Below are 25,145 nucleotides of genomic sequence, written 5' to 3'. Positions count from 1 at the left end.
AGTTGATTGCACCACTTCAATTATGAACCTTTATCAAATTTACTTACCTCTGATTACAAAAAATCAAGCTCAAACAAACATTTTAATTAATATTTATTTTGGCTGAAAAGTAAAAAAAAAAACAAAAAAATTCGGCCGGATTCGAGCTCGGACAAAATTGCTGAACGACCAGCATAACAAGCTGTCAAAATGCATTACTGAAAAACCAGCAAAAAATATTTTACTGGATGGATTACTGGTTTTACAGCATGTCAAAAACCAGCAAAATTTTGCTGGTTTCCAGCGAAATAAAAATAGTGTGTTTGTAAAGTATGTAAGCTTCATAATTTATTTTCCGGTTATATTATAATATTGGTTGCCTAAATCAGACTCCAAATTTTAAACATGTTACAAATGACAATTTAACTGTAATAAAACAAGCGAACGTAATGTAAATGAATCGGATAATTATCCCATCTTTCCTACAAGCCCAAATAAATATTAATGTACGTTTGGCGATGTTGTCCCCGATACTAGATGATTTCCTAATTAGCCTCGAAACTGAAGTTATAACACGCAATTGATCAATACCCCCAACGCTCCCAACAGATGGGATAGAAAAAACTAGCACCATCAGCATCAGCAGAAGTACGACGAACGAAACGAAAGAATCGCCGCGATTGAAGGAATGCATTCACGTGTGATCCTTTCGAGACATTCGCCTTGCGATTGCAGTCCCGTACCGAATGATTCAACGGGTGAACGTGAACAACGACGAACGCTGCCATAATTTTCGTGTATTTGCTTTATCCCCTTCATTCGCCTGAGTGCGTAACACACTATGTACAGGCTTGCTGGGATTGTGTTTCATTCCGCGAGAATGTTTGCGAGAGAGCTCGAAATGAATGAATTGTGAACGATTATTTCCATGCCTGCTGACAGGTCTTCCAGAAGATTCAATAAACATAGTTGATGAAACTATGGAACCGAATGTTGCAATGAAACAAGCGGCTGTCACGTTTGTAGATCCTATGTTCTGAACTCAACAGCAGTTTCGACGATTTTATCATGTTTTCCGGAACTCCATGGTAATATTGATGACCTAACTCTAGTCCGCAACGCGTCCGGGTGACCGCGCACTAGCCCACAGAGTATCCGAATGACCTTACTCTAGTCCACAGCGTGTTCGGATGACCGCACCCTAGTCTAAAGCGTGTCTGGATGATCACACTCTAGTCCTAAGAGTGTCCGAATGACCTCCATCTAGTCCACATCATGTTCGAATGATCACACTCTAGTCCTAAGAGTGTCCGAAAGACCTCACCCTAGTCCACAGCGTATTCGAATGAGCCCATCCTAGTTCACAGCGTTTTCGGATGACATCTCCGTAGTCCACAGCGTGTCCAGATGACCGGTCTGTAGTCCACAGTGTGTTTGGATGACCGTTCCCTAGTCCACACAGTGTCACGGTTACTTGTATCAAGGGTAGTACAGCTCCAGCTGTAGATCGCAAGTATTGAACTGGAAGACAGTTTGGACGACCTCAATCGATCTAGGATGTTAGCAAACAGCCTGGCGCAAGTGGACGAGACTTCAAGAACTCGTACAAGTTCAAAACCACATTCGAAAACAACTCGCTGTACATTATTCCTATGACTTCGATTACGAATCTTGTCATGTTCAGGACAGTCTACCTTGCCCATAAGGCTTTGAACAATAATTGTTATCAGGATGGACGGAGATCTAGGCGTAACTTCCCAGAGGAACTGTCTTGAACTGTCGGCCTGCATAACAATAGTTTCGACAAAGGTCGTTGGGAAGTTTCCAGATTGACGTCCCTGAAATTTCCAACACTGGAAAATCGAGCTTTCAAACTTCTGAGGTGAACTCTATGGATCTGCCTCTCAAGAGTAAACGTTATGAACGTGTTTATGAACTAAAAGCCTACAAGATTGTAGGCTGCTCGGACAAGTAAGCCCTAAGAATCATAAGACGCGTGGTCCCTGAATCGCTTCGGAGTCCAAAAGTCCAAAAAAAATCCAAGATTCGATAAACCTCGATTGAGTTCTACAACTAATTCAACATTTTGGATTTTTAATCCGAACTTTCTAGCTCTCTGAGTGTAGCAGCTGATCAACTCTAGGATGACAGCTAGGCAGTAAGACTTCCAGAAGTTGTTGAAGTTTCAATATCTAGATCAAATGACTTAGTTGCTCCACCATCTCATCTAGATTCGACCTTATCGGTCCAAGTGTTTGCCATATCATGGTGGTGCTATCTCTGGATCCAAGTTCAGCCTCATCGTCCCTCGATTCTACATTATCCATCAGGTTCTACCAGCTGATCCTCATTCCACCTTCTTGTTAAGGTTGTGCTTAATCATCCAGATTCAGATGCAAGATGCAGAGGCAGGATCAATCTCATTTTCATCGTTCAGGTTCTACCGCATTGTCCAGGTTCTACCTCATTGACCCGGTTCCGTTTCATTTTCCAAGTTCCATCTAATCGCTTAGGTTCTATCTCGTCATCAAATTTTCTATCTTATCGACCAGGTTCTTCCTCATTGGCCAAATTCCATTTCGTCGTTCAGATTGTACAATCCTCTTATCTATATTCACCGTCCAGGTTCTGCCCCATCGTCCAGGATAAATATCAACGATTGGATCCTAGCTCATTTTTCAGGTTCTTCCTCATTGTCCAGGGTCCATCTTTTTCGTTTAGCTTACATCTTATTGTTGATGTTCTGTATTCTCATAGTTATCAGGCTCTACCTCGTCGTCGAAGTTCTATATCATCGTCGAGGTTCTAAATAATCGTCGATGTTCTTTCTCATTGTCCAGGTTCCACTTTCACCATTGCTCAGGATTTACTTCCTTATCGTTCTGATTCTGCCTCATCGTCCAAGTTCTACCTCATTGTCCAGGTTGTTCCTCGTTGGCCAGGTAACACTTCATCGTTAAGGTTCTTTCTCCTCATCTAGATTCTACTTCATCGTCTGGAACTGGGACTTATCATTCTGGTCTACCGCATCATTTTGATTCAAAAGTTTTGTTCAGATTAGAATGCCTTTTCCAAGTTTTACCTTGTCGTCCAAGTTCTATCTCATCGTCGAGGTTGTTCCTCGCTGACCAGTTTCCACTTCATCGCTTAGGTTCTTCCTCCTCCTCATCGTCCAAATCCTACTTCATCGTCGAGATTCTACCTCATCGTTCAGGTTCAACCTTCACATCGTCCAAGTTTTTCCTCATTGTCCAATTTCCGTCTAATTGTCCGTCCAAGTTTCATCTAATCGTTTAGGTTCTTTTTTATCGTCAAATTTTCCACTCAATCCTTTAGATTAAACATAATCGTTCAAGTTCTACCTTTTCTCTAGATTCATCGTCCAGGTTCAGCCTCATCGGCGTGACTATATCTTTTTTGTAAGTTCTTTCTCATTGTCCAGGTTCCATTTTTATCGTTTGGGTTTCACCTTTTTGTTCAAGTTCTGTGCCCTCATAGCTCAGGTTGAACCACATTGTCGAGGTTCTGCCTCATCGTCTAGGTTCTATATCGTCGTCCAGGTTCTACCTCATTGTTAAGGTTGTTCCTCGCTGGTCAGGTTCCATTTTATCGTTTAAGTTATTCCTCTTCAGCTAGATCATCGTTTGCCGCATCATTCAAGATCTATCGCATCATCCAGGTTCTACTTCATCGTCAAGATTCTATCTCATTGTCCGGGTTTTTCTTCACTGTCCAGTTTCCATCTCATTGTCCCAGGACCATCAACCGTATAGGTTCTATCTCATCGTCAAATCGTCTGCCTCATCGTCCAAAATATTCGTCATTGGTCAAATTCCACTTCACCACTTACATTATGCATCATCTTTCAAGTTCTTCCTCTTCATCTAGATTCTACTTCATCGGCCAGGTTCTGCCTTATAGCCTCGTTTACGTTACATCTCATTGTCCAAGTCCTGTATCCTTAAATTGCAGAGCCTATCTCGTCGTCAAGCATCTTCCTCATTGGCCAAGCTCCACTTTATCATTTATCATCGTTCAATTTCTGCTTTCTCAACGTCCCGGTTCTGCCTCTTCATCTAGAACCTACCTCATCGTCCAAACTTTGCCTCATCGTCCAAGCTCCACCTCACCGTCTAGCCTCAATTCTAACTCATTATTCAGGTTCTACTTCCTTATCCAGGTTTTGTCTCGTCATTCAGGTTACACCTCATCGTCCAGCATATACCTCAGAGTTCAGATCCTTCCTTGTCATCCAGGTTCTACCTCATTGCAATGGTTCCATCTAATCGTTTAGGTTCTACCTCATTGTTATTGTTCCACTTAATCATTTGGATTCTAACTCATGGATCAAATTCTGCATCCTCATCCAAAAGTTTTGCTTGTCGTCCCGATTCTACCTAATCGTTCAGATCCTTCCTTCTCATTCAGGTTCTATTTCATTGTACTGGTTCCACCTCATCGTTTAGGATCTACCTCATTATTCCAGCTCTACATCCTGATCGTTCAGGTTCTACTTCATCGGCCTGGTTCTTTTTAATTGGCCAAGCTCCACTTTATCGTTTAGGTAATACATCATCGTCCAGGTTATATCTCATTGTCCTGGTTAAACCTCATCGTTTGGATTCTACTTCATTGCTCAGGTTCTACTTCCTCGTCCAGGTTTAACGTCGTCGTCGTCGTCGTCGTTTAGGTTCAACCTCATCGACCGGAATGTACCTCATCGTTCGAATTCTTCCTTCTCATCCACGCTCTACCTCATTGCATTGTACTGTTTCCACTTAATCGTTTCGGTTCCACGTCATTGTTCATGTTTTAAATCCTCATCGTTCAAGTTCTATCTCAGCGCTGAAATTCTACCTCATCGTCAAGGTTCTACCTCATTGTCCAGGATGACCGCATCGTTCAGATTCTAACTCGCTGTTCACTGTTCAGGTTCTACTTCCTTATCCTGGTGCTACTTGTCGTCCAGGTTCTACCTCATCGTCCAAGTTATACCTAACCGTTCAGATGCTTCCTTCTCATCCAGATTCTATGTCATTGTACTGGTTCCACCTCATCGTTTAGGATCTACGTCATCATCCCAATTCTACATCCTTTTCGTTGAGGTTCTACATCATCGTCCTGGTTCTTTTTCATTGGCCAAGCTTCACTTTTTCGTTTAGGTAATACATCATCGTCCAAGTTCTATCTCATTATTCAGGTTAAACCTCATCATTTGCATTCCAACTCATTGCTCAGGTTCTACTTCCTCATCCAGGTTTAACGTCGTCGTCTTCTAAGTTCTTCCTCATCGACCAGAATATACCTCATCGTTCCGATTTTTCCTTCTCATCCACGTTCTACCTCATTGTAATGTTTCCACTTAATCGTTTAGGTTCCACGTCATTGTTCATGTTTCAAATCCTCATCGTTCAAGTTCTATCTCAGCGCTGACATTCTACCTTATCGTCCAGATTCTACCTCATTATCCAGGATAACCTCATCGTTAAGGTTCTAACTCACTGTTCACTGTTCAGGTTCTACTTCCTTATCCTGGTGCTGCTGCTCGTCCAGGTTTTACCTCATCGTCCAGGTTTTACCTAATCGTTCAGATCCTTCCATCTCATACAGGTTCTATCTCATTGTACAGGTTCCACCTTATCGTTTAGGATCTACCTCATTATTACAGTTCTACATCCTGACCGTTCAGTTTCTACTTCATCGTCCTGGTTCTTTTTCATCGACCAAGCTCCACTTTATCGTCTAGGTACATCATCGTCCAGGTACTTCCTCTTCATCTAGATTCTACTTCATCTTCCAGGTTCTATCTCATTATCCTGGTTAAACCTCGTCGTTCTAACTCATTCAGGTTCTACTTCCTCATCCACACTCAGGAAAATTGCCTCATACTTAATGGCAAATATCCATGTGCCAAACCACATCCAAAGTATATGCAACCAATACCCGCTTGAGCAGGCAAATTAGCACATGAATAGTATGTGCTCCAAATTGTATGAGTCGCTGCTGTATGGTGTCTCATCAAAAGTATGAGTCGCACTAATGGAAATCATTTGTTTACCCCCATTGCAAAAATCCATGTCCCGGACACATAGAAGGAATGAAGATTTTTTTCCCAGTGCAGGTTTAACGACGTCGTCGTCGTCGTCGTTGTCTAAGTTCTACCTCATCGACTAGAATATACCTCATCGTTCAAATTCTTCCTTCTCATCTGCGTTCTACCTCATTGTACTGTTTCCACCTAATCGTTTCGGTTCCACGTCATTGTTCATGTTTTAAATCCTCATCGTTCAAGTTCTATCTCAGCGCTGAGGTTCTACCTCATCGTCCGGGTTCTACCTCATTGTCCAGGATAACCTCATCGTTGAGATTCTAACTCACTGTTAACTGTTCAGGTTCTACTTTGTTATCCTGTTGCTGCTTCTCGTCCAGGTTCTACCTCATCGACCAGAGTATACCTCATCGTTCAGATCCTTCCTTTTTCATCCAGGTTCTACCTCATTGTACTGGTTCCACCTAATCGTTTAGGTTCTACCTCATTATTTTACTTCTTTTGCACTTTATCGTTTAGTATATCGTACTACCTTTTTCATCGTCTAGATTCTTTCTGTTCAACTTTAATCTACCTCACCGTCCAGATTCTACCTCATCGTCCAAGATCTTCCTCATTGACCGAGTTCTACTTTATCGTATTATCGATTAACTGTCAAAAGCATCTGCTTCAGGCGTCTACGTTGCGCCAATTACATTTTGACAGAAGTGTTGCCAATATCTTTCTTAAGAACGCAGTCTGTCAAAATCCCTATCCAGTGCTGCCAAACGCGTCGGTTTGACGTAATTGCCCTAGCTCTTCCCACAACAATCACTCCAATTACCAAGCAAAACAAACATCCCGAACAGCAGGTGTTCCGGCCGGCCGGCAAAAACTCTCACAGCAGCCCTTTCCAGCTTCCTCCTCCCATCCGTAGATAGTAGCAAACCCAAAACAAACACGGCGTAAGCCGAAATTACCTCGCAAATTGGCAGTTCTCCAGTTTGGCATTCCTCCTCCACCCGTTCGTCTCCATCCACCGTAGGATTCGAACTCAAACGCGAGGAGAATCACCTAGAAAAAAGATAAACAATTTAGAGAAACAGCTCATCTTCATTAGTCGCTTCGCGTCGTGCCGCGTCCATTCTTAACTGTACCTGCCCGCTTCTTCCAGCGCCAGCGGCAGATCCGAGAAGCTCGTACGGCGTTTATGGCACGTTTCAATTAAGTCGAGCTGCCTGCCTGCTCGTCTATCCCAGAGAGAGGAGATAAGCCGCTCGCTTCCGTTCCGGTTTTGATTGGACCTTTTCGCCGAAAAGTTCCGCGCACCATCGTTCGTTCGTTCGTCATCCGATCGCGCAGTAGGCCTTGCGGCGGTACTGAAGCGGCGGTAATGCGCGCTTCGTACGCAAACGGCGGCTATGACGCCGACGTTGAAAATTAAACGATCAAAACGTACAAATGGCCGTGGCGTGGCAGATCAAGTGCCGTGTGTGCGGTCACAGCGAGGACCCCGGTAATGGAGATTTAATGGCTCTGCTAATCTCTGTCGATGCGTTAGCCGACGAAGAACTTGACCGCCGCAGCCGCGGGGCGTGAATTATGACGCAGAAGGTCAAAGCTCATGGCTCATGGCGATAGAGACGAAGAAATTCCTTCAAGTCATCATCGGCGGATGCAATGGGTGAGAAAGCGGTGGTTCTATCTCTATGAAAGCGGAGCCGAATGGAGGAAACGTTTATCGCGATTTCCCTTAGTGCATCCTGATCTGTCAAGTTGACGTCATTCTGTGACACCTTTTACCTTTTACCATGCCTTTTACGAACGATAATGGTTGCCGCCACACTGGTTTCGCGGTTTCTGGTAGCGATTGGTCGATCTTTTGTCTAACTTGTGTCCAATCTTATTGATTAATTGTCAAACGACACAAGCGAAACGTCAGAATGGCCAGAGCACTTGATCTCTACCATAAAACGAGCCTCGAGTAGAAACTAAGTGGTCGAAAACCTTGCTTGTGTCGACAGTTTGTGTTGACAGTTGATCGATAAGATAAATGATCGATCTTATCGACCAAATGGGAAACAAACGAGTGAGATTCGACCAGAAACCGTGCTTGGACGACCATTATCATTAATAATTCTTATCCAGCAATTCATGAACGCTAATGGCTGCCACAATCATGCTCACTTTGGCTTGTGTAGTTTGACAGCTGATCGATAAGTTTTATGATCGATCTTATCAACCAGCTTCCAAACGACACAAGCCAAACGTCATATCGTCTTATCCCTACCAGAAAGTGAGCATGGTTGTGGCGGCCATTAGCCCTCGTGAATTGCTGGATATGTTTATTTGACATTTAAACGATAAAATTTGATCGTTCTCCCGACATCCTGTCTAACAATTCTTTTTCTCCTTCCTCTCTTCCCCATTTCCAGAAGAACCGACGGCATCCCCACAGGTGGCGTCCGCGGTAATCGGAGCCGGCGGCATCGGCGTTAGCGGCAACAGTAACAGCAACAGTGTCAACGCCGGAGGTCCCGGCGGAAGTTGTAGCTTTCCCGGAGCACCGGCTCACAGCACCGTGACATTCACGGACGACGGCCTGCCGAACGGTGCCGTGGCTTCCTACTCGTGCGAGCGGGGCTTCGAGCTGCTCGGACCGGCCCGGCGCGTCTGCGACAACGGCCAATGGGTTCCCGAGGGTATTCCGTTTTGCGGTAAGTACCGACACTCAAATGTCTAGCTTTAGGAGGCTCGAAGTTGATTCCCGGTAGGAATTGAACGATCTGACGTTTCAGCGTTTGACAGTTGGTCGATAAGATTGAACAATCTGATCGATTAACTGTCAAACCTCCAAAAACAGAGGGATCAACAATCTCACATCTAAGTTGTGCCGTTTGACAGTTGAACGATAAGATTGATGATCGGTCTTATCGATTAACTGTCAAACGACGCCAGTTAGGTGTCTAATCATACGATTTCTAACGAAAATGAAACATTAATGTCGATCTTTTTGACATTTTTTGTCAATCAAATCACACATTTCTAATTGTTACATAAATGTCTTACGTTATTTCAAAGTAAACAAATGCTATTAGGCAACTTGTGAATGGAAACATTACCAAAAGTGGCTTAAATTTACATTACTTTACGATGTAAGCCACCATCAACATTGTAATCAAGTCCCTTCAACTAACCGTTCGCGAGAAAAGGGCCATAAAAACAAAACGACACAAAGAAAAGAAAGTGCCTTCAGTCGCCAGGCCAGGGGAGGCCACTGGCTTTGTTTTCGAAGCCGGTCTCGGAAGCAGCGCCACCACCATTAAGTCGCATTCCTCGGCTTGTTGTTGTTCATTTCAACAATAACTCACGAACTCCGCAATATTGGGGCCCTCGTCGTCGTCGTCTTCGACGTAACTGTCATCATTTGTTTAGTAATAATTTATAACCCCCGACTTTCTTCTTCCCAGGGGGAAAACGATAATAAATAATGTCTACTTTTAAAAATCGATCAGTTTCTCCCTGTGATGTTCATCTGAACGATCATTTGTCAAACGGGATAAATTACAACCTGTCAAATGCGGTTTTAAGGGATTTGAAGGTTTAAACAAAGCGAAGGGCACAGACAAACAGATCTAATTTATTCCCAACAAACATTTTTGCTGTACAAGAGTGGAACAAGCCACTCGAGTGGAACAAGCCACTCTTACGCTAACTGTAACTTAAGAAACTGTTATTCAGCTAGTTCTGTTACTTGGGTTGACACATGTGCGTCACTTGACAGTTAATCGATAAAATCGATCGTGAATCTTATCGATTTACTGTCAAATGGCACAAATCAAGCGTTTCATCATTCGATCTCTGTTAGAAATCGACTCTGTATCTTCCGTTAAAACAACAACCAAACTCACCAACTGTTACGTCCACTTATACGTCCAGAAACGCTCCTAGCCTATTCTCAAGGGCTCAGTCGGATTGCGGATGATTAATGAATCCAAGCAATTCAAGTAGGCGCCCAACCCAAATCTCACCGAAAAACCATCTGTGGACTGCTGTGATTATTTACAAACGTGGTTTGTTTTTCATAAACAGTCGGGCGCAATCCCAAGATGCTTATGGCAAGGTGGGAACTTCCCCGGAACGGAACAAGTTCTAATGGATGCTGTCCATCCGACTAGTAGTGATGGGAAAGCGACCCATCTGCGATCGCGCATATTGTCCGTCAAGAGATCCGCGCTGTAATTACTCGAGTACCGACACTTCCCAGTCAAAGTGGTGAGAACTTTTCTTCGAGCCTCTTCAAGAGCCTTTACACGAGAACACGAGGCATTCGCGAGCTTGTTTACATTTTTTTCGATTTCCACTTATCGCATCGTGAGCGGGCAAACAACAAGTGGCCCGCCGGAACCGTTTTGGGGTTCGATCAGATTCGATTCGATTCCGAATGAAGTGCGATTATTGTCCGCATCCCGGTCCGCACCGCAGGTTTGACGTAGGTAAGTGATACGGTTGTTGTGCGATGTGAGTGTTGTTTCGCACGAAACGGATCTATCCTTGAACAAGATGCGAGGAGGGAATAACAAGTGAAGAGAGAATCGGAATGATCGGACAACGATCGCGAATCATTTGTTTGTTTGTTTTTTTTTCGCGAAACGTGTTTATAGTTTTAGGGCGTCGATTAAATGGTGGATAAAGTTACCGTTTTATGATGAACGGTGTTTTGAATGTTTTAATTACTTAAGCACTTTATGATTCCCACTTATTATAACAACCGCTACCGCAGGTTAATTCAGTTTCTTACAGGGATCAAACGATCTGACATCTGGCGGCTTGGGCCGTTTGACAGGTGATCGATGAGATCGGTGATAATTATCTATCTTATCGATTAACTGTCAAACTACACAGATTAGGTAACAGTTGTGCGACGTCCGGTTTGGTGGCGAAGCGGCAATACAAACTGCATTTAATACCTCCTGTAGCGTCTGTTGACAAATTATTGTTAGAAACTCCTACGGAATTTTCTTTCGGATTACTTCCAACAATTTCTTCAGGAACTCATCTGGAATTTGGGAATATGGGATTCCTTCGGCAATTCCTTAAGCAACTTCTGGTGGTAATATCTTGAAGGATTTCTCAAAGAAATTGACAGAAACATTCCTTAGGAAGCAGCCGGAGAAATTCCTAAAAGAGTTCAGATCAGATTCCTTAATTCCCATAAATAAAAACGTCAGAATACTTCATGAATGAACATGCGCAATTTTTGGAAGAATTCCAGAACAAATTGCCAGAGATACTTAAAAAAATACCAGACGAATTCCTCAAGGCATTCCAAGTAGAATATCTGAAGAAATTGCCTAAGAATTCGTGAAGAAGCTGCTTTATTTTTCAGAGATTTATCTGCTAATTTCTTTGAAAATTCCTCTGACAATATTTTCAGGAATTCCTCTGAAAGTTCCTCAGGGAAATCATCCGTAAATTTCTTCAAAATTTCCTTGGAAAACTTGTAGCGAATTTTCCTGATATTTCTTCAGTATTTCTTTGGCAATTTTCTTAAAAACTTTTTCGAAATTCTCGGAAAAATTTCTTAGATGATCTTGAATTGGTTACAGAAACATCTGGGAAATTTCCGGAAGAATGAAATAACCAATTGCCAGAGAAACGAAAGAGAGAAAGAGAAAAAGAAATATTCTTAAAGAAATCATCATGGAAATGCTGATGGAATTCCTGAAAGAAATTCTGAAAATACTGCACCAGGAATTTCTAGAAAAAATGCCTAAAGAATTCTTCAAAAACGATTTCCAAAGAAAATTCCCAAGGAAACCCTGAAATATTGCAAAAGTTGCCTGAAAAATTCGTAAAATAAAGTTGCCGGACGCATTTCTTAACAAACTGCGAATTCATAGAGGAACTTCTGCAGGAAATTCCGAAGAAATTGTTGAAAAAACTTCTACAGGGCTTGCCTGAGGAACTCCCAGAGATCATTTCCAAGGAATTGAGCAAATATCAGCGAGCATTCCTCGAGACATTGCCAGAAATTCCTCAAACAATCGCTGGAGGAATTCCTTGAGCAATCTCTATAGGGATTCCAAGAGCAACTTCTAGCGAAATTCCTAGAAGAATCCTCTCTAGAAGAGCAATCTCTGAAGGAATTCGTAGTGCAACTTCAGGAGGAATTCCTGAAAAAAATCCTAGAGGATTTCATGGAGAAATTCCTAAAGGAATCTCCGGAGGAACTTCTGGAAGAATCTCTGGAGGAATTCCTAGAGAAATTCCTGAAATAATCCCTGCAGGAACTTCTAGAGTAATCTCCGGAGGAATTCCTAGAACAATCTGCGGAGGAATTCTGAGTGCAATCTCTGGAGCAACTCCTACAGGAATCCCTGGAGGCATTCCTGAACGAATCTTTGGAGGAATTCCTAGAGGAATTTCTGGAGAAATTCCTATAGCAATATCTGAAAGAATTCCTACAGGAATTTCTAGAGAAACACCTAAAGGAATTCCATAAAGAATCCCCAGAGGAACTTCTGGAAGAATCTCTGGAGGAATTCCGAAAGCAATTTCTAGAGGAATTCTTAGAGGAATACCTGAAAGAATTCCTAGAGGAATAACTGAAGGAATTCCTGAAAGAATCTCCGAAGGAACATCTAGAAGAATCACTGGAGGAATTCCTAAAGCAATTTCTGGAGGCAGTGTCGGATTTAGGGGTGGGCCAGGGGGGGCAGGGCCCCGGGCCCCCACATTTTGGGGGCCCCCACAATATTTCATTTCACGAAAAAAAAAAGTGAAACAAGAACAAAAAAAGTAGTGTGAGATACTGTTCTTAATTGGATTTTATCACAAGAATTCAAATTACTGTCTACTGGCAAGAATTTTGCGATATGTTGTGATTATTCTGAGGAAATATGTTATTAATTGTCCTCCAAAACTTATTAACATTTCTTGTGTACTGTTGAAAATGCTTTGACATCCATGTGCACAACAGAACATGTGCTCGATGAACAAATTGAGATTTGAAATTATGAAAAGAAATCCACGTACTCCGGTGAGACTCGAACTCACGACTCCCAATTCGCTAGACGGGCGCTTCTATTCCTTCAAGCTACGGAGTCACTCGACTATCTCCGTCGCCAGCAGGCCTAGAACTGAACTCGATTCCACAATCGCACATGGTTATCTTCTTTTCACAATCCAAACCCCCTTCGGATGGGATTAGATGAACATCTAACACATTGTCTGTTGTGCACATGTATGTCAAAGCGGGAGAGGAAGTTATTTTTAATTGTCGAGAGCTTCGGGCACTGCCTTCCAATTACTTATTGGTATGGCAATTAGTGTGCAGTCGGACTCTCGACGGGTCGGTCCTCGGCCGACCGAATACGGTAAGGGTGACCGTAGCACCTTACGGTCGGCCGAGGACCGACCCGTCGAGAGTCCGACTGCACACTAATTGCCATACCAATAAGTAATTGGAAGGCAGTGCCCGAAGCTCTCGACAATTAAAAATAACTTCCTCTCCCGCTTTGACATACATGTGCACAACAGACAATGTGTTAGATGTTCATCTAATCCCATCCGAAGGGGGTTTGGATTGTGAAAAGAAGATAACCATGTGCGATTGTGGAATCGAGTTCAGTTCTAGGCCTGCTGGCGACGGAGATAGTCGAGTGACTCCGTAGCTTGAAGGAATAGAAGCGCCCGTCTAGCGAATTGGGAGTCGTGAGTTCGAGTCTCACCGGAGTACGTGGATTTCTTTTCATAATTTCAAATCTCAATTTGTTCATCGAGCACATGTTCTGTTGTGCACATGGATGTCAAAGCATTTTCAACAGTGTAATTTCCCACATGGCTTGGTCAGCCAAAGCAAAAATCAAGAAATTGACATTTCTTGTGTAATTTTTTAAGCAAAATTATCGTAAATCCTGAAGAAAATCTTAGACTAAATTGTAGGGGAACTCCAAAACTATCAATTGCAGAGTCAAACAGTTCCTGTTGAATTTCTTTATTTTTATTCTGTCTAGGGTAAAAGGGTATAATGCGCCCCATCGGGGCTAAACGCCCCCCTTCATTTTCTAGCGTAATAGCGCTTTTTGCATGCGTGATCGATTACAAATCCTAAATATTGTAGAATAATTGCCATCAAGCTGGACCGTTCGTTGATTGGAAACGAGGGTTTTGGCGTAATATTTTGCCTCCTGTAAGCAGACTTCATTGTAAACGAAGCTAGTTCTGTTCCCTTGTGTTACTTTGCAACTTTTATGCCGTTAAACAGTTGTTGAAAGACCCTTCTAGGATAAGCATGTGGTGGAACTACCCCCTGGGACAGTTTTATCACGGGGCTGGACGTTTTCCCCTAGATGGGGCGTATTGCACCGGTTGTTTTCAAACGGCAAAATTTAGAACGTTTTCGAAAAACGTTTTAAAGCTTCCATAGCCGCCCCTCCAAAGGCATAGTTTGCATGCAACACTTCATTAACTTTAAGAACAATGATTTGCAGTGGGCAATAGATGTAATAAGGCTCTAGCTTCAGAGATATTGCCGTTTCTGCTTAAGGGGGGCATATTATACCTGTTTACCCTATAGTTTTTGAAAACACTTTGAAGAATTTTCTATAGAGTTCTTGGAAAAATTAAAAGATTGTTTTTGATAATTTAGAAATATTTTTGGAATTCTTGAGGCTGATTTTACTTAGACAGCTTACGACTTACTCAAGAGAGCATAAAAACTGTTGAACCATTTTTTTAGGAACTCTTGAAGACTATTTTGGAGTTTTAGTCCGATTTTTTTTAGTTGAGAATTGGCTTACTGAAATAAGGATAAACCCATGGTGTACTTCTGAATAAATCCATAGATTCCTTGAGAAAATTTCAGAAGAAATTTGTGAAGAAACTGCCCAAACATTATCCGGATTTTACGCTTAAGAACTTAAGTCTCAAATTATTACGGGAGCTTGTCATGGATTCTCTCCAAAATTTCTTCAGCATTTTCTATTAGATTTTTTTTTAATTTTAGAGTTTTTTAAACCTACCCTTGCAGTCGCGCTAGAACAAGCTTTTGATAAGTGTGATTAAGTCGATCTTTTTGATAATCGACCAGCAACTTCTACAAAGATTGCAGCATGGATCCACTAGAAATTGTCTGTGGATCTCGAAAAGTGACACAATCGATTGCACTACAATGTTTCCTGAAAATGTTTAAAAGTTTCAGCTATAAATTCTTCTTGCAGTTTCACTATGAACTCCGGCATGTAATTCTACTAAATTTGGGATATAATGCCGTCGTGAACACACTCGTAATAAGTAACATTTTTACTTTATATAATTTTTTTTATCGTTATTTTTACGTCAGAATTCAAATTCTTCCACAACGATAAAACCATCATTACAGGTACTTGTGGAGTTTGGTATTTCACTGGAATGGAATCACCCCTCACGTGCAACACACACAACCCACCCGAATAAAAAATACAGTAGAAAAACCGAATGTTGTATTGTAACAGTACTATTTAAAACCATATTGTTACAATAAACACCACTGTAAAAATAAAAAATACAAAAACAATAAGATGTAATGTTAGACACCATACAGTGAATTGTAAATGAGATTTTTACAATATACTATACGCCCAAGTAACCACGGTGCTGAAGCCTTATTGCATGCAGATATACGGTGTACTTAGAGCAATCATTACTTTACATGCAAACTTAAAGTTGATTTAAAGTGGAAATGGGCAATTATGCGACTGCTTCAAGATTATACCAGTATAATCTTAATTTGATTCTATAATTGCCCACTGCCACTTTAAATCAACCTTAAGTTTGCATGTAAAGTAATGATTGCACTAAATACACCGTATATCTGCATGCAATAAGGCTTCAGCACCGTGGTTACTTGGGCGGGTTGTTAAGTATCGTAACAATATAAAAAAATATTTTTCTCCATATATATTTTTTTACAAAACCATACATTTTATTGTAAATGAATTGTTCGAAATACTGATACGTGGGCTTTAATATACCGTACATTGTATGGTACACGTATGGTTTCAAACAATAAAATGTACCGTAAATATATTGTTTTTAATTGTAATTTCACTACTGGTTATAAATTTAATCATGGTTTTGGAATTGTTCTCTTTTGTTATGTTGTATTGTTTTACATTAGATAAACCATATAATGTTATATTATCTCGTCATGTTCCTTCGATAATGGCAGTTCTAGCCAAACTAACCTAAACTCGTCTAAGTCTGAGTAGCCTCTCATTGCATTAACAGTTGAAGCTTAAGCTCCCATGTCCCACCAGCCAGATAACCGGGTTTTGCAAACTAAGCATTATTTGTGGCAACACTTTGAGCGGCATGATGGAACTATGCCTAGCGCGCTAAGTGTTATTAGACCACTAATGTAGTTGCATGAAGTGGGTGACGAGGTACATAAGTATCATTACAGCGTGCTTAACCATTATTGCAATATTGAGGCTCCAATTTGACTGAACTATGAAATGTGTACATAACAACTCATGAGAAAACTGTCAAGTTCTTACGGGGACTGACTGGATCTATGGAAACTTGGTAGGTTTTCGGCTTTCAGTCACAGAAAAAGCGTTGATTATTCTAAATCATTGCCTACGTTTCGATCCTATGGTTGGGATCTTCATCAGGGCTCGATATGAATCAACTTGTGAAGATCGTGTTGATCACACGGTGGAATGTCGTTTGCATTGGGTTCGGGCACCGCACTTGTAACATTAGACCAACCAGCACCCTGGTTGAGATGGTGGTTGAGTAACCCCAATCTGGCGAACAAGAGCAGAAGTGTTCCCAAAGTGCCAAGTGTTGCGACTCGAACGGTTAAACGTACCACCCACCCACCATCTCAACCAGGGTGCTGGTTGGTCTAATGTTACAAGTGCGGTGCCCGAACCCAATGCAAACGACATTCCACCGTGTGATCAACACGATCTTCACAAGTTGATTCATATCGAGCCCTGATGAAGATCCCAACCATAGGATCGAAACGTAGGCAATGATTTAGAATAATCAACGCTTTTTCTGTGACTGAAAGCCGAAAACCTACCAACTGTCAAGTTCGATTCAACTATAAGTTAGGTTAAAAAGCGAAGACGACCTTATTTCAGAAGTCGTTTCAGTGTCCAGTCCAGTCCTTATGTTAAAAATGTCAAAGATAAATCGCATTTAATTCGGTTGTTGTACAAGGCAATTTCACATGAGAGAAGAAGAGAAAGAATAGTGTTGAACTCATCCACTGATTTACGGTAATCTGGCCTGCGTCTTTCCGGGTTGACCTACATTCGTATTCCTCTCATCGCACTCTACATACCTAGCCCACCATATCTCTTGGATATGCAGTCCTTAGGACACCTGGTTTACCACTTTATTTAAACATTTTATTGACTTTAAATAGATGTTTCAACTTATTCACTTTTTTCTCTTTCATTTCCTTTGCAACAAAAATGTCACGGACATCAACAAAACAAAGCACGGAAAAAATCATAAACTGAATAAAACATTAAAAATGCACGGAAAAAGTTTGTTTCGGAATAGTGAATGGTTCAAACGTAAGAAAAACAGTATAATATATTGTTACATAAAGATCGGATGTAAATGTATAATAGCTACCAATGCATTGGTAGCAATGTGCATTGGTTGCAATGTGCAAAGCTTTTAGCGAACCATTCCATTACAATACACTATATTGTAGCTGGTTCACTGTATGGTACAGGAATGGTTTTCACCAAATACCCTATGGTTAGTTTTTATCCGGGCAGGCTGACGTCGGTTCGCAAGTGGCAAGAGTGAACGCGGTTGGGCGACGCCTAGAGTTGTTGCTACGCAAGCAGGGATGCTAACACTGTCTGCTTGACAGTTCGCATCACATTCAAATGCGCTATATCGCCTGCTGTGATCATTCTCTTTATCACAGCTTTATTCAGTACATCTTATATCTCACAGTACTCTTCGATATAACGTACAAAAATGTATTCTCTATGTACGTTATATCGAAGTGTACGTTATATCGAAGCAGAGAAAAAAATAATATTTTTTGTGCTAATGTTGATGATTTCGACGTGAAAATAATTCCAAATAATGATTTCGGTGAAATTCACAAAAGCAATAATGGAAAAACATGAGTTTTCACGAAAAAGTTATTTCGTTTTTTGTGCTTCGATATAACGTACACTAATCTGCCGTGTGCGGCATAGTTGTCCCATGTTCTATGGGATTCCCTATTAACATGGGACAACTATGCTGCACACGGCAGTAATTTTTTCCCCAAATTGCGCTAATTCCAGGTAACAAGGTTAATACTGCAAGAAAACATTGGTTTGAGTGGTTTCGTTGCTTATCTGAGGGTTTTTCCTGGGAAAAATTAAAATTTTCAATGTTGTACGTTATATCGAAGCAAAATGTACGTTATATCGAATTCGCTATATCGAGGGTACGTTATATCGAAGAATACCTGTATTATATTTGTAAAATGATGATTTATTTTTTATTTTTTCATTTTATATTGGCGAAATTATATTCTCTATATGAAGGGCCCCCACATTTGTAAATCGGGCCTGACCGTATGTAGCATATGTAAACAAAAAAGAGATTTTTACATGATGAGCTAAATTTCGTTGAGGACTACTCGTATCAGTCATCTTTGGGGATGATTTGTGAAAAAATACCCGGATTTTTCACGTTGCCGAATTGCTCAATGTATGAGTTGCTATGGTAACAGCGAACTTCCCCTTCGATTTTCTCCGCTCGTTGATTTTGTTAGATACGGTGTTTGGTAAAGTTAGGCTTGAGTTGTTAAATGCTCCAACAATCATCGATCAGCAGACCTTCAGAAGTAAAACACGGCCCCTAACTTTTGACCTCTTTCTACCACGTACCACCTGCCGCCCAAATTACCGCTCAACTTCGGCATTGTTTTGACCGCGCGCTTCTCCTTTTCCTATCTCCTTCACCTCCACCTAACGCACCTAATAATCTTGCCTAATTGCGCGTCTCACTTGAACGAAAGTGAAACTCTGGTAGCGGAACGCCCGCCAGCCAGCGTACCGCTCCAAAGCCGAAGGCCCCCTCTTTAACCGCTGCCGCCGCTACCGAGACCATCAGAAGAGAACAAATTCTTCACCTTTTCACGCGGCGCCACCACCGCACCGTTTCCATCGCCCAGATTTTTTTGCCACGCGGTTGTAGCGGTAACCAAAGCCGCCTTGGATCCCCCGCGCACCTAGTATACACACTTAAATTCAGAAATTGATCTCGGTAAACGGTTTACCGAGAATCCAACAGCTGATATTTCGGTAAAATATTTACTGATTCTCGGTAAAATTTTTACCGAGATTTCGGTAAACCATTACCGAGTCTCGGTGAACTTTGCCGAAATCTCGGTAAAAAGTTGGATTACCGAGATCTCGGCAAAGTTTTAACGACATCTCGGTAAAACTTTTACCGAGATTCAGTGAAAATTATAACCGGATTCTCGGCTGTTGGATTCTCGGCAATCCGTTTGCTGAGGTCGGCGATTTAATTTAAGTGTGTAGGATTGAATAATTCTGCGCGCGCAACTCGCGCACACCGATTGAAGGCATTTTCCTAACTACGATTCGTTGACTCCCTTTACCGCCTACCTCCTTCCTAGCACTGAGTAGGTAGGATTTATTCACCTTACCCGAGTAGTGTGTGCAGTGAACAGGTCGAACAGCCGTCGTCGTGTGCGCCGCAAACCTATTATTATCATCGCGGTCGGTGGTGGTGGCGTTGTCCTCCAGTCCTCCAGTTCTCCGATCGTCTTATCCACCCTACCGACACAGAGGAGAGGACCAGCGCGACCAGCAGCGCGAACGCCAAGCAGAAGGGCATTGTTCGGGTTATTTGATCATCGAAGATTGCGTGCCGTTTTTTCTCTTCTCTTCTTTCCCTTTTAGTCGAGGTTGCGAGTTGTGGAGCGGCGGTTGCCGTGGCCACCGCACAAAATCACAACATCCCATGGTCGACGAGTGGCACAGAGGGCGAACAACGAGTAGGTACGAGCTTTCACTTTCCGTTAGTCGCTGTTAGTCGTCATCGTTGGAGGTGAGCGCACAGCACAGCGCTGTGCCAAGTCGCGACTCGCGAAAGACATCAACGACCACGAAGCGACGAAGTCTCGCTACACCAGTGCACATTTCCATGCACGAGCGTTTGATTATTAGGCTCGTTGAAGAGCGCGTTTTCATTTTCTGACGAATTGAGTTGTTTTGATTGTTCCGTCAGATGGCGGCGCACCACCACGTTTTGCAATGACGACGTAATTGAATTAGAAGGCTTTGTTTTGAAGTTCGAGCGCGGGAAATGGTCGTAGTGCGTGATCATTGTGCGACAAAACATGAGCGCCATAAGGCGCTTCTAGAGTTGGAACGTTTGCCAGGAATTCCTCCAGAGATTACTATAGAAGTCCCTCCTGGGATTATTTTAGGAAGTTCTCAAGGAATTTCTCGAGGAATTCCTCCAGCAATTGCTTTAGGATTTCCTAAAGAGATTGCTCTAGAAGTTCCTCCAGATTTTGCCCTAGAAATTCCTCCAGAGATTGCTCTATGATTTCTTGAAGAAATTGCTCTAGGAATTCCTCCAGAAATTGCACTAGGAATTCCCCCGGAGATTCTTCTAGAAGTTCCTCCGGGGATTCTTTCAGGAATTCCTGCAGAAATTTCTTCAGGAATTCCTTCAGGTATTACACTAGCAATTCCTCCAGAAAATCCTCTAGGAAATCCTCCAGATGTTGCTCTAGGAATTCCTTTAAGGACTCTTTCAGGAATTCCTCCATGGATTTCTCTAGGAATTCCTCCAGAAATTGTACTAGGAATTTCTCCAGATTCTTCTAGAAGTTCCTCTGGGGATTCTTTCTGGAATTCTTCCAGGAATTCCTGTAGGAATTCCTCCAGGTATTCCTCTCAAAATTCCTCCAGAAATTCCTCCAGAAATTGGACTAGGAATTCCTCCAAGGATTCTATCAAGAATTCCTCCAGAGATTTCTCTTGGAATTCCTCCAGAAATTGCACTATGAATTCCTCCAGAAATTGCTTTTGGAATTCCTCCAGAGATTCTTCTAGAAGTTCCTCCGGGGTTCTTTCAGAAAATCCTCTAGAAATTCCTTAAGGTATCTAGGAATTTCATCCAGGAATTTCTCTAGGAATTCCTCCACGAATTCCCTTAGGAATTCTTACAGGAATTCCTCTAGGAATTCCTCCAGATATTGCTCTAGGAATTCCTCTAGGAATACCTCCAAGGATTCATTCAGGAATTCCTCCAGGGATTCCTCTAGGAATTCCTGCAGATATTGAACTCAGAGTTCCTCCGCAGATTGCTCTTGGAATTTCCTCCAGAGATTGCTCTTTGATTTTCTCAAGAAATTGCACTACAAATTCCTCCAGAAAATGCTTTAGGAATTCCTCCAGTGATTCTTGTAGATGTTCCTTCGGAGATTCTGTAAGGAATTCCTTCAGTTATTCCTCTAGGAATTCCTTCAGGTATTCTTTCAGGAAATCCTCTAGAAATTCCTTCTGGTATTCCTCTAGGAATTCATCCAGGAATTTCTCTAGGAATTGCTCCAAGAATTCCCTTAGGAATTCCTCTAGGAATTGATCCAGATATTGCTCTAGGAATTCCTCTAGGAATACCTCCAAGGATTCATTCAGGAATTCCTCCAGGGATTCCTCTAGGAATTCCTCCAGATATTACGCTCAGAGTTCCTCCGCAGTTTGCTCTTAGAATTTCCTCCAGAAATTGCACTATGAATTCCTCCAGAAATTGCTTTTGGAATTCCTCCAGAGATTCTTCTAGAAGCTCCTCCGGGGATTCTTTCAGGTATTCCTCTAGAAATTTCTTCAGGTATTCCTCTAGGAATTCCTCCAGCAATTTCTCTTGGAATTCCTCCAAGAATTTCCTTAGGAATTCTTCCAGGAGTTCCTCTAGGAACTCCAGATATTGCTCTAGGAATTCCTCTAGGAATACCTCCAAGAATTCATTCAGGAATTCCTCCAGGGATTCCTCTAGGAATTTCTCCAGATATTGAACTCAAAGTTCCTCCGCAGATTGCTCTTGGAATTTCCTCCAGAGATTGCTTTTTGATTTCCTCCAGACAGGCCCGGATTAAGGATTGTGGGGGCCCGGGGCCAGAACAGACGTGGAGGCCCCTCGGAGCGATGCACAAAAATGTTTCTTCTTGTTTTTGAATAGTATTTGAGCAATATGAAAAATAAAGTGAATGTGTAGCAACAAAATCGGTTTGGAGCATTGAAATGAATTTTTGTTAAACGGATGAAAGTTCGATATTCATCAACCTGTCATTTGAATTTTGTTGAAATGGGGTTTTGAAGCACGAGAAAGGCTCCATCATCAAGGATGGAAATCTAGTGATCATGATAAGATCCCGAATGTGTCGCGGTTGAAGCACATCGCGCGATCATAGCAACAACGATAAAACGTTGTCGTCAAGCATTATAACAAACCACGCTCCGCGAAAATTGAATCGCGAGGCATGTGCGGCCATGATGCGATCGTTATCATGTAGTCGAAATGATAAATACCGAAAATCATTCACTTTTTGTGCATTCTTGTTGCTCTAATATCAAGATATGCCAATCAATGTATTGTATTTCATCATGAATTCTGTTTATTGGCCCATAAGAGGTTTAAATCCAGGTTTAAATCGTGATGAATAATATTTATCGCGACTTGTAACATGATCTGATAACGTGTGATCCCATGATAAAGCGTGCATCAGATGCTTTGATTGCCTATGATCCCATGATACAAGCACGAGGCGAGGGTGTCGGCATCATGCTACCGCAAGAGCAAAGGCAATCTTGGATTGTTCGTATCCTGTATCATTTGTCACTAGAAGTGATTTTCTTCCATCCTTGTCCATCATACTAGGTAGATTAATTTTAATTTTATTTTGTAGTGATTCTAGGAATTTCACGTGGAGCTCCTCCAGGGATTTCTTCGAGAGGTTCTCTCACGATTCCTGCATGAATTCTTTTTTGAAGGTTCTTTAGGCAAAAATTCAGGTATTTCTCCAAGAGTACTTCAGAAAATTCTTCCTGGGATTCCTCCAGGAATTTCGCTTGGAGTTTCTCCAGAAAATCCAACAGCAATCAGTCCAAGAATTCCGTCTGAAGTCCACCAAGGATGTCATTAGAAAGTCCTCCAAGTGTTTTTTCAGGCAGGCTTTCAAAGATTTTTACGTGAAATTGTTCGAGCATTTCTTCGGGAATTCGTTCGAGGATTCTTTCCGAACTTTTTGTTCCAGAATTCCTTCCGCAACTACTACAAGAAGGGCATCAGGATCTGCTACGAAAATGTCTACAAAAGTTGCACCTCAAGAGTTGTACTCTTCCCGGTGATTCTCCAAGAAATCCAGCAAGAATTCCTCCAGGGTTGCTTCAGGAATTCCTCCCAGCATTCCTTCGGAAATTCCTCTGCAAAATTATTCCTGGAATGCCCCCAAAATGTTTTCGAAAAATTTCCCCACTGATTTCTCCAAGAACGCCCCCAAAATACTTGTTTAGTCTCCAAGTTTAATTATTCCAAGTATTCTTTATAGAATTCTGCAAAGATGGCTTAAAGAATGCTCAAGTATTCCTCCAATGTTTCCATGATAAGTTTCTATGGTGAGAAGGTAAATTATCCGTTTCTGCAATGAAATGTTGCAAAAAGCGTGGGTATTATGATTCCTTGCCTAATTTAATGCTGTTTGTGCAAAACTCAAGGTAACTGTGTTGTTGTTTTCTCTATTTCTTGCCACTTCAACAACACATTTTCCCAAAGTTTTTTTTCCAAACAGCATCAAATTAGACAAGGAATCATAATACCCACGCTTTTTGCACCATTTCATTGCAGAAACGGATAATTTACCTTCTCACCATACAAAAATTCACCTCATTACTACAAATCTAGTACATAGCTGATTGTGTCCTATTGATTCAGAACATCATTGCATTGGTGAAAACGTTTGATCCTTGGCAGAAACATCAAGGACGACGAGTCTTTCAAAAGTTCACACAAGCTGCTCCAACCTCTGATGATCCACACAAGATCAACCAAACATATCTGTTGTAGCAAATTGCTTGATAACGGACTTTTCATTTTTCAAACTGACAGTTGAAAATTGATTAAGAACCAATCAATTCAAAACCTTCAATTTTCTACTGATAGACTATTCATCCAAGAGCACATCAAACATTCCTAAATCTGAAGGCCCATTAGAGAAGCTTCTCATCATCATCAGCAGTGATCGTTGTGGCTGATCGATCTTCTCGAAACTGCTTTCTCACCCTATAAACACCTTCCCAATTAGCACCTTCAAACGATCGATTCAAAACCCCTAAATCTAAACTCTTCCCGAACTTTGAGCCGCGACGCGACGCGTCGGTTTTCCAGCAGTGAGTGATTAAGTGAGCAATTTTCCCATAAATGCCTCGCTCATTACTCCTCTCATAGCTTATAATCATCATCATCAACACGTTGCGTTGCGTTGTTGGCGTTGGTTGGCATGCAAAATTTCCCGCGAAGAGCTGACTGACAACAAACAAACGGATAAACAACGCACTTGACCATTCGCGATCTTTTCGATCGATCCCATCCGCATCGCACCGGGGCCGGCCCGTCCAAGAGATGATATTTTGATGAGCGATCGCAGAGGATGATCGATCGCGCAACACCGAAGCGCGTGAAAGATGAATCAGATGAGCCGCCACTCACTCATCGTCGGACGGACGGAGATCATCGTTGATGATCACCACCACCACCACCACCGGGGGGAATTAAGACATTCCCGTTAGGGTCTCGAGTGAGGCTTTCGCTTACTCATCATCATCATCATCTGCAGCGGCAGCAACTCGCATCGCATACACGCGATACACGATCGGTTATTAATTGGAAACGTATCTATAGGATAATGGCTCGAATTATCGAAGAATTGAGATCGACGTGGCGGTTCGACTGGGTGAAAATCGGCTGTAATCAATTAGAGGTTCATTATGAGGTGCAAGGTGCGATCGGTTCAAGTTTTGTTTTCGGGGAATCGGTTTGTTTTGGATGATGCAAGGTTAGGAACCCGGAGTCCACATGGGACAGGTGA

General features: G+C 42.0%; 1 protein-coding gene across 11 annotated transcripts in view; it reads left to right on the top strand.

Moving 5' to 3' along the window:
• The window catches only part of LOC109422059 (uncharacterized), a 255,013-nt gene that overhangs the window by 149,710 nt on the left and 80,158 nt on the right, over window positions 1–25,145 (top strand). For all 11 annotated transcript variants that reach the window (XM_062844866.1, XM_062844865.1, XM_062844861.1 and 8 more), the window contains exon 2: window positions 8,443–8,724. In XM_062844866.1, coding sequence (XP_062700850.1) covers window positions 8,443–8,724 — 282 coding nt within the window. The remainder of the gene's footprint in view (window positions 1–8,442; window positions 8,725–25,145) is intronic.

The sequence above is a fragment of the Aedes albopictus genome, chromosome 1 (assembly GCF_035046485.1).
Source record: "Aedes albopictus strain Foshan chromosome 1, AalbF5, whole genome shotgun sequence".
In the NCBI taxonomy this organism is placed as follows: Eukaryota; Metazoa; Arthropoda; class Insecta; order Diptera; family Culicidae; genus Aedes; species Aedes albopictus.
This window is presented reverse-complemented; position numbering and strand designations above follow the sequence as displayed.